A 10,504-nucleotide genomic window follows, 5' to 3' on the forward strand; every position below is an offset into this window, starting at 1 on the left:
CCCTGTTATTTTAATTGGTATTGATTACTAGCAAGGCTTAAGTATTTCCAACAATAGTTCCTCATACAAATTAAGTGTTTGCATCCTTTGTTTATCCTATTTTATGTTTGGTTTTGTACCCAGGAGACTTCTACCTCTGAGCTATACCTCTAGTCCTATTTTATTTTTCGTTTTGAATCAGTCTCATTAAAGTGGTGAGGATCTGGCCACATTACTGAGGCTGGCCTTGAACCTGCAATCCTCCTGTATCAGCCTCCCAAATACTGAGATTACAGGTGTGCACCACCACACCCAGCTATGTCATTGAACTCTTAAATGTTTTTCTCAAAATTCTGAATCAATTTTCATGGGTAATTAGTTTAGCTAATTATTTTCCAGATATGCAAAAATCTTTAACTTTTTTTGGTGATACTGGGCATTGAACGGAGGAGCATTCTATCTCCAAGCTATACCCACATCGCTGTTTTTAAATTATTTCTTTATTGATTTATGAATGAGGAAATTTATTAACCCAGTATACTTTGTTCTAATGCTTTTTGTTGGCAACTTCCGCCTGTCCGGCTGTTCTGTCCAGATCTGTGTGCCTGAGGTGTCAGCTTAGGCTTGGGTTCCATCCCCAGTACCACAAAAAATAAAAGAAATGAGAAAAAAATAAAATTTTGATATTTTTTATATTAGTAACATGTTGAATAATATAGTCATATAGGCGTTCTACCCAAACCCTTTATATTTTGATACTGGGTCTCATTAAACTACCAGGCATGAGCCCTACGATCCTGATCCTCCTGTTTAGGGATTTGTAATTCCAAATATTGAGATTACAGTAATGCACCACTGTGTCCAACTACAGCACTGTTTTAGAGGTTAGGAGGTCTGCTATATGGTCCAGGATTTACTGGAAACACCATGTTTCCTTGGACCATCCTTGCTATGCTCTGGGCATCAATTTGCCGATCAGGTAGTTGATCTCTAAAGCCTGGGAGTTTTTAATAAATAAATGGCGGAGACTGATACCAGGAAAGCCTGGTACAACGCAACGTGTTTTGCTCAGCCTTAGCCTAAACGCCTAAGCCTTGATCGTGGTAGGAAGCGCGAAAATCGTAGACTAGACCCCAAGAACTCAGGACCGGGACGCCGGCTTCCTCGCGCCGACGTCACTGGGGCGCGACGGCGTCGTCGTCCGGGCGGCGCCGGTTCCGAAGTCCCTTAGGTGATGGCGAGTTCCGGGCCAACCGAGGGTCAAACAGTGCTGAGCGTCCCGGAGACTCGGTTCTCGGCAGCCCTCCAGCCTTCACGTCCTCTTACCGCGCCAGCAGCACCCGGCACAGGAAGCGGAACGCGCCTCGCCCCTCCGGCGGCGCCCGCAGCCGGCCCCGCGCGGCTGCGCAGAGCACGTGCACAGCCTCGCAGGAGTCCCGGCGATTGGCTGTGACGTAACTTCCGGCGTGAGCGGCGAAAGCCGGGAGGGCAAGCGAGAGGGAGAGCAGGCAGCAGGCAGCGGCGGGCGGACGCAGGGCCGGCACGGAGGGAGGCAAAGAGCGAGCAGGGAGAGAGCCAGCCAGGGCGGCCGGGTCCCGAGGGCAGCTGGGATTCCTCAGGTCCCTCAGGCCCCCACCCCGGAGCCCACAGCGTCTCCGGTCTCCAGCGGAGCGGACACGGCCCGGCCCGGCCATGGCCTCGTTGCTGAAGGTGGATCAGGAAGTGAAGCTCAAGGTAGCGGCACTGCCCCGGCACTTCCCGCCCCGCGCTTCGAATCCCCCGCAGCCTGACCGGATTCCCCTTCCCCGCGGCGTCTTTGTCTCCCCGGGGACACCAGCTCTGAGCTTCCGCTGTGCTCAGCCCAGCCCCCTCACTGCTGGAGACTGCACTGGGGCAGAGGAGACTATAGGGTGGCTTTCGGCACCGTGTTTGGTGATGGAGAGACCTCCACGGGCACGTGTTGGACTCCGTGTCCTAGGCCAGTAACAGCTGGAAGTCCCCCAGCCCAGCAACGGCCCCGCCCCCGGCACTGCCACCGACCCTGCCCTTGGAGGCTGCACTGGCTCGTATCGTAGGTCAGGCCTGGGTGGGAGTTGGTGCGTTTGTGAGCTCACATCCACCTGTATTCCTGTTTTTTGCCTACATACCAAATTCAGACAGCTTAGACAAGGGGAGGGAGGGAGGGAGGGAGAAAGAGAGAGGAGACAGACGGGTGCTGCCCTCAAGCCCCGACTTCCCTCTCCTGAGATGGAGAAATGGATCCTCAAAAAAATGAAGTATTTGCAATCTGGGGGTCTCTCACCTTCTCACTACAATTTCAGGGTGAGGGAAAGAGAGCTGGGTTTGATATTCCTCATCCTGCCCTTACCTCTCTTGCGAGGTACTGAATTGCTCTTTTTGTTAATTTTAGGTTGATTCTTTCAGGGAGCGGATCACAAGTGAGGTGAGTGAAATAAATAGAAAAAATGAATGTTGGTTAACAGTTGGGGAGATTCCCACAGAGGAGATACCTGTAAATAGAGACCTTCCTACAGTTATTAATTCAGGTGTATTTCCCTCTCATCTAGGCAGAAGACTTGGTGGCTAATTTTTTTCCAAAGAAGTTGTTAGAACTTGATAGTTTTTTGAAGGTGAGCGTCCTTCTTTTCTTTCCTTAAATATTCCTCCACCTTTTTACTTTTTATTCTAGTCTTTCTGACATTGTTTTGATTCTGTTGTGTTTTTATGCTGTAAAGCACTCTCATTTCTTGCCCTTTAAGTGAAATACTTATTTGTTCAGCGTGAAATGACTAGTTTTTTTTGGGGGGGGGGGTCGGTATCTTCCTTTCAGGAACCAATCCTAAACATCCATGACCTAACTCAGATCCACTCAGACATGAATCTCCCAGTCCCTGACCCCATTCTTCTCACTAATAGCCACGATGGACTGGATGGTGTAAGTATCTTATATTTATCTTTGTGTTTCTAAGCCGTAGATTCTCAGTCCTCTATTTCTTTGTAAGTTTGCAGATTACAGAGAGGACAGGGAGATTTAGATGTGGGCATTAGGACTCTGGGTATTATAGGAATGATGACTTCAGTATACTTTTAACCCATGATATTAACCCTTCATATTTATTTATAACATGAGGTGGATATGTTATTGCCATCTCAGTGTTAAAGTGAATTTGAAATAGGACTAAACTAGCTGCAGGTTCCCCCAGGTTATCTGGCTTTTCCTATGGCTCTGAACAAGACTTTCTTACCTCTTTTTAATGTCTTGAGTCTTGGGGTGGGTTGAGACTTGCTGTATAACTTCAGGCCCTATCTTTGTTGTGCATATTTAGCATCTAGTTCTTATCAGTCAAGTCTGCATTCTACTATAATACCAATGAAACTGCATGTTCTTTCATTACTGTCTTAAGAGCTTGCATGTGTCAAAGGCAGGAACTGTCTTATTTGTCTTTGTATCCTCAGCCCCTAGCATTGTTCCTGGTAAACAGCAGGTGCTAATTAACATTTTTCTTGATTGAACATTATGCTTATTTGTGGAACCAGCAGATATGTACATATTCTTTTAATTATCCTCACCCTGTCTTTGTTAGTTTCTTTTTCCTGTTCTTTTTAGTTTCTTCCCCATCTGCTTTTTTCCCCCTTGGTACTGGAGATTGAACCCAAGGGCATTCTACTTCCAAGCTACAACCCCTGCCCAATTTATTTTTATTTTTATTTTGAAACAGGGTCTCACCAGGTTGATGAGAGTCTCACTACTTGCAGAGGCTGTCCTCACACCTGTGATTCTCTTGTCTCAGTCTCCCAAGTACTGGGATTACAGGTGTGTGTCACCATTCTCAGCTTCCCCAACTGCTTAAGTTTTGTTGTCCCAATTAGAGTGTAAGTTGCTTTGTGGTAAGAATCTTTTCTTAAAGCCTTGTGTGTACTTGGGAAATTATGCAGGAATAAAACCTCGGGTTAGCCAGGCATGGTGGCTCATGCTTGTAATCCCAGCATTTGAGAGGCTGAGATAGGATGATCCGGGTTCACGGCCAGCCTCAGCTACTTAGTGAGGCTCTCTGCAACTTAGTGAGACCCTGTTTCAAAAAATAAAGAATGAAGCCAGGTGTGGTGGCACACGCTTGTAATCTCAGCATTTGAGAGGTGAAGACCAGAGGATCACGGTTTGTGGATGGCTTCAGCTACTTAGTGAGGCCCTTTGCAACTTAGTGAGACCCTGTTTCAAAAGATAAAAAAAAGAGTAAAATATAGGACCAGGGGTGTAGCTTGGAGGTAGAATGCCCCTGGGTTCCATCCCCAGCATTGCAAAACAAAAAAAAGAATAAAAAAATAGGGCTGGGGGTGTAGCTTGGAGGTAGAATGTCCCTGGCATTCATCCCCAGTACCACCAAAAAAAAAAAAAAAAAAACCACCTCAGGGGTTAAGGAAGAGATGTAATTTGCTTAAATGGTATCTTGTAATGGGCACCTATGAAGGCAGGCTAATTCTTGCCTTTTGTATCCTCAGCCAACATATAAGAAGCGAAGATTGGATGAGTGTGAAGAGGCCTTCCAAGGTAAAAGCTGTCCCCACCCCACCCATCTCATCCTACCTAGTGACTAGTGCCCCGAGAAGTAGGGTGGATCTGTTGTTCTCAGGCCAGGAAACAAGATCTGGTTTTGTTCCTCAGTGTTACCATTAAGAGGTCCTCTAAACATAGCCCTCTAAACCTATTCCAGTAAACACAGTGTTTGGTTTATTGTAGATCACCAAGAGAAAGCAACTAAAGGTTGAGACTGTGCATCTCAGATTTTTTTATAAAATTCCGCTTCCAAGCCGGGCATGATGACACATGCTTGTAATCCCAGTACTTGGGAGGCTGGGACAGGAGGATCGCAAGTTCGAGTACAACCTTAGCAAGTAGTGAGACCCTCAGCAATCTAGTTGAACCCTCTTTCTTTCAAAATAAAAAAAGTGAAGAGCCAGACATGGTGGCGCATGTTTGTAATCCCCGCACTTGGGAGGCGGAGACAGGAGGATCGAGCAGGTTCGAATAGCCACGCTGGCTTAAGAGACCTGTTTCAAAAATATAAAATAAGTCTGGGAGTGTAGCCCAGAGGTAGAAGGGCTTCCAGGAACCCCAGTACCACCAAAAAATTAAATAAAAAAATAAATAAAAATAAAAAACAGGACTGGTAGAATGCCCCTGGGTTTAATCCCTATACCCCAAAAAGAAACCCACTTCCATGTTCGTGTGGGGGGGGTATATGTGGGTGTGGAGGGGTGGTACTGGACACTGAACCCAGGGACGTTTTACCTCCGAGCTATATCCTCAGCCTTATTTTATATTCTTAATTTTTGAAACAGGATCTCACTAAGTTGCAGAGGGCCTTATTAAGTAGCTGAGGCTGGCTACGAACCTGTGATCTTGCTGTCTCAGCCTCCCAAGTACTGGGATTACAAGTATGTGCTACCATGCCTGGCTTTTTTTCTTTTTTAATAGTAGTTGTTGTTGCATATATTTATTTAATGTTCTTATTCTTAAGTTTTGGCATATAGTCGGTATTCATTTATTGATCTCTCTTCCCCCCCCCCCCTTTATTTTGGTGGTATTGAGGATTGAACCTAGGGCTATTCTACTTCTGAGCTATAACTCCCAACCTTTATTTTTTATTTTGAAACAAGGTCTCACTAAATTGCTGAGGGCCTTGCTAATATGTTGAGGCTGGCCTCGAATCTTCGATCCGCCTATCTCAGCCTCCCAAGTATTGGGATTGCAGGCATGCACCACCATGGCCGGCTCTCTTCAGTTCTGATAGTGGTGTCATGGTTAGGATTGTGACAGATGAAAGGCCAAGGTCATAGCATCTCATGGGACTTGGGAAGAAGAGAAAAAGGCGAAGGATGCTGTGGCCTTTCCCCTGCCCTAATTACTTGACCTTCACACTCCTCCCAGGAACCAAGGTGTTTGTGATGCCCAATGGGATGCTAAAAAGCAACCAGCAGCTGGTGGACATTATTGAGAAAGTGAAACCTGAGATCCGGCTGCTGATCGAGAAATGTAACACGGTGAGGCAGGGGCTAGTGACCTGTGGACTGACCTTAAGTAGCTCCACTTGGACTGTGAATGTTGGTGGACGAGGGGCTGGAGGCATGGTGTCAGGGCTGGCAAGTTAGGTATCTTAACTTCTGTAGCCCTGTCATCTAGCCCTAGCGATGTGAATTGTGTATGTCATGGCTTTAGCAGAAAAGGCCAAGGTCCTCATATATATGTGTTTTGGTCCTCTCAACCTCCAGGTCAAAATGTGGGTACAGCTCCTGATTCCCAGGATAGAAGATGGGAACAACTTTGGAGTGTCCATTCAGGTAATGTGTTTATATTATAAACTGGGGAGAAAGGTTTGGAAGATCTCTAATCTTCCCTGCTTTATTTGTTTTCCTTTCTCTTTGGGGACCACTGCAGGGTGCTTGTGGAAGTGTTTTTTTGTTTTGTTTTCTTTTCAGTACTGGGGATGGAACCCAGTGGTGTTCTACCTCCATGCTATACCCCCAGCTCATTTTTTTGTTGTTTTTTTTTTTTCTTTCAGCACTGCGGATGGAACCTAGGGCATTGTACCTCTGAGCTACACCCTTAGCCCTATTTTTTAGTCTTGATATTTGAAACAGGGTCTCACTGAGTTGCGAAGGGCTGTATTAAGTAGCTAAGGTTGTCCATTAATCACGATCCTCCAATCTCTGCCTCCCGAATGCTGGGATTACAAGCATGCGCCATCACGCCCAGCCCCGGTTGTTTTATTCTTTATTTTGAAACAGGGTCTCACCAAGTTGCAGAGGGCCTTACTAAGTAGCTGAAGCTGGCCATGAACCTGCAATCCTCCTATCTTAGCCTCCCAAGTACTGGGATCACCAGCCTGTGTTACCATGCCCAGCTAGAAGTGGCTTTTGACTCACCTATTTTTCCCCCTCAGGAGGAGACAGTTGCAGAACTAAGAACTGTTGAGAGTGAAGCCGCATCTTATCTGGACCAGATTTCTAGGTAGGGCTACTTGGGCTTTGTCCGATAATTGGGAGTGGTGAGGTGATAGGTACTGTCCAGGCTCTCCTGCAGCTGTCTCCTCTTATCTCTCCTTCCAGATATTATATTACAAGAGCCAAATTGGTTTCTAAAATAGCTAAATATCCCCATGTGGTAAGTAGGGGTTTTGTGGACTGAGGGTGGAGGTGGCAGGATGGGGAGGAGTGACCTTACTGGGAATGAGCTGTCTGACAGTTGGGCCTTTTCCTCTGCCTCCCTTTAACAGGAAGACTATCGCCGCACCGTGACAGAGATTGATGAGAAAGAATACATCAGCCTTCGGCTCATCATATCAGAGCTGAGGAATCAATATGTGAGTAGCCTTGCTCCTTGCCCACAGTTGCCCTGGCTTTTCTTACTTCTGGTGATAATTTTCTTAAAACTCTCGGGGGATTGGAGGTAAAATGAGTAGAACAGCTGTGTGTTGTGGCACATGCCTGTAATCCCAGCTATTCAGGAGGCTGAGGCAGGAAGATTGAGAGTTCAAGACCAGCCCGGGCAACCTCATCTCAAAAGAAAATTGTAGAACAAATTCTGCTTGTAAGCATGTGTTGAGAAGTGTGACATCAATGAGGGGTCTAGTTGGGTATCTCTTTTCTATCTGGGCAGGGTACGTGTATGAAATAGAATATCACGGTTATATGGGAGTCTTAGAGTCAAAAGACTTAGTTTTGTGACCCAACTTCACCTATAATGTGTGACTTCACTTTTTGTTTTTTGGTTTTTTTGGCACTGAGGATTGAACCCGGGGACATTCTACCTCTACACTATACATACCCCTCACCCTATTTTTTATACTTTATTTTTAAATAGTCTCCCTAAGTTGTAGAGGACCTCACTAAGTAGCTGGAGGAGATCCAAAAACCTGTGGTCCTCCTGTCTCAGCTTCCCAAGTTCTGGAATTACAAGCATGTGCCATCACGCCCAGTTACACCTGGCTTTTGTTTGTTTTTTGGTTTTAGTGGTACAGGAGAAAAAACCCAAGGGCATTCTGCCTCTGAGCTACACCTCCAGCCCTAATTTTTTTTTTTTTTTTTTTTTTTTTTGGTGGTACTTGGGGTGGAACCCAGAGGCTTTCTACCTCCAGGCTATACTCCCAGACCCATTTTATATTTTATTTGGAAACAGGGTCTCACTGAGTTGCTGAGAGCCTCACTAAGTAGCTGAGGCTGGCTTCGAACCTGCGTGATCCTCCTGTTTCAGCCTCCCAAGCGCGGGGATTACAAGCGTGCGCCACCACGCCCGGCTTTTTTTTTTTTTTTTTTTTTTTTTAATTTTTTTGTTTGGAAACAGGGTCCCATTAAGTTGCAGAGGGCCTCACAAGGTTACTGAGGCTGGCCGCAAACCCGTGATCCTCCTTTCTCAGCCTCCCAAATATTGGGATTACTGGCATGTGCCACCACGCCTGGTTTATAAACAGTGTGTGGCTTTGACCTTTCTTCAAGTTCAACTTCAGTTTCCCATCTCTACCACGGAACTTAAGGCTATGCAAGGTCTTAGGGTCAAAAGACATGAGTTTTGTGACCCTACTCCACCTATAATGTGTGACTTTGACCCCAAAGTCACAACTTCATTTTTTCATCTCAAAAATGGCACTTATGGCCAGACTATAGCACTGGGATTAAGCCTGTAACCCCCGTACTTGGGAGGCCGAGACAGGAGGATCATAGGTTCAAGGTCAGCCTCAGCAACTTAGTAAGGCCATTTCAAAATAAAACAGAAGTAGAGCTGGGGTATAGCTCAGAGGTAGAACACCTCTGGTTTCTTCCCCACTACCACAAAAAATAAGTAAATAAGCCAATGTAGTGGCACACGTTAGTAATCCCAGTACTTGGCAGGCTCAGATCAGAGGGTCATAGGTTTGCAGCCAGCCTCAGTAACTTGTGAGATCTTCTAGTACTTAGTGAGATCCTTCAAAATAAAGAGTAAAATAGGGCTGGAAGTGTAGCTCAGAAGTAGATTGTCCCTGGGTTCAGTCCTTGGTACCAATACATACATGCATAAAACGGGACTTAGACTACCATTTACTGCATGCTTGTGTGTGTGTGTGTGTGTGTGTGTGTGTGTGTGTGTGTGTGTGTGTTTTTACTGGGGGTTGAACCCAGGGGCATTTTACCTCTGAGCTACACCCCAACCCTATTTTTTTATTTTGAAACAGGCTTTCACTAAGTAGCTGAGGCTGACTGCAAACTTGCTATCCTCTGGTCTAAGCCTCTCAAGTACTGAGATTACAAGTGTGTGCTACTGTGCCTGTCTGCATATGTGTTTTTGTGTACCTATGTGACTGGGGGTTGAGCCCAAGGGTATTCTACCACCGAGCTGCACCTCCAGCCCTATTTTTTAATTTTTATTTTGGTGGTACTGGGGGTGAACCCGGAGGCTTTCTACCTCCAGGCTATACCCCTAGACCTTTTTTTTTTTTTTAATATATATATATATATTTTATTTGGAAACAGGGTCTCACTAAGTTGCTGAGAGCCTCACTAAGTAGCTGAGGCTGGCTTTGAACCCGTGTGATCCTCCTGTCTCAGCCTCCCAAGCGCGGGGATTACAAGTGTGCGCCATCATGCCCGGCTATTTTTTGATTTTTGTTTTGAAACAGAGTCTCACTAGATTGATGAGTCTCACTATTTGCTGAGGCTGTTCCCAAAAATGTGATCCTCTTGTCTCAGCCTCCCAAATATTAGGATTACACCACCACGCCTGGCTGCTTTTTTTTAAAATAAGTGAAATATTAAAATAAAGGTTGTATTGCATTTGTCCATACGATGAGTGTTCAATAGCTGTTAGTTGTTAGACACTTGTGGTAATACCCAGTTATCCTTGGTTCAGGGGTGTAAGAGAGGCAGGATATCTTAAACAGGGCAGGTGAGGAGTTGGGATGAGGTGCATGATTGCTTGGGGATCTGTGGAGGGGTCTTGTTTTCTTGATGAGGGTAGAAGTTGACAGATAATGTGATTCTCTGATCCCTTTTCTCCCAGGTCACTCTACATGACATGATTCTGAAAAATATTGAGAAGATCAAACGGCCCCGGAGCAGCAATGCAGAGACACTGTACTGAGGCCGGGGCCGGGGCCAGGGGACTCTGTGAGTCTGGCTCAAGACCGACATTGCCTTGGTTTGTTACATGACTATCGTGATGGGGAAACTGGCTGGAAATAGTAATCACACCTCTCTGTTTTTAGTTAGAGTAATGAAACTCTCATCTAGTTCTGTGACGTGTTTACCTCTTTTTTCAGGCCTCAGGAACTCTTCTGTCTCCTTCCCTAATACCCCTCACCCAGCCTGTCCTAATTTCTGGAGAATTCCAGGTTCATGTGTGCAGGATTTTGGCACGAGAATGTTTGTGTTTTCTCTCTCTGCCTTTCTCTCTCCTGTGTCTTAGGCTTTGTGTTCTCTTCCACTGGATGATTAGTTGGTTAGAAGCTGAGGGAACTATAGGGAAAATGTTAGGTGTTTTTAGGAACTGGGGCAC

At 45.8% G+C, this 10,504-nt stretch overlaps 1 protein-coding gene across 2 annotated transcripts; it reads left to right on the forward strand.

Moving 5' to 3' along the window:
• Positions 1 to 1,467: 1,467 nt before the first annotated feature.
• Positions 1,468 to 10,090, forward strand: PSME3 (proteasome activator subunit 3; the record flags this gene model as incomplete). Of its 2 annotated transcripts, none has more annotated exons than XM_080712329.1 (11): positions 1,468 to 1,713; positions 2,390 to 2,422; positions 2,547 to 2,609; positions 2,810 to 2,914; positions 4,480 to 4,528; positions 5,909 to 6,021; positions 6,250 to 6,318; positions 6,921 to 6,988; positions 7,087 to 7,141; positions 7,254 to 7,340; positions 10,010 to 10,090. In XM_080712329.1, 11 exons carry the CDS (start codon positions 1,672 to 1,674, stop codon positions 10,088 to 10,090), a joined length of 765 nt encoding a protein of 254 aa, XP_080568455.1. The 2 variants fall into 2 exon arrangements, with proteins under 2 accessions (XP_080568455.1, XP_080568454.1); XM_080712328.1 differs by lacking the exon at positions 1,468 to 1,713 and adding an exon at positions 2,227 to 2,301.
• Between the last annotated feature and the right edge of the window lie 414 nt (positions 10,091 to 10,504).

Source organism: Muscardinus avellanarius (genome assembly GCF_963383645.1).
Source record: "Muscardinus avellanarius genome assembly, chromosome: 16".
Lineage (NCBI taxonomy): Eukaryota > Metazoa > Chordata > Mammalia > Rodentia > Gliridae > Muscardinus > Muscardinus avellanarius.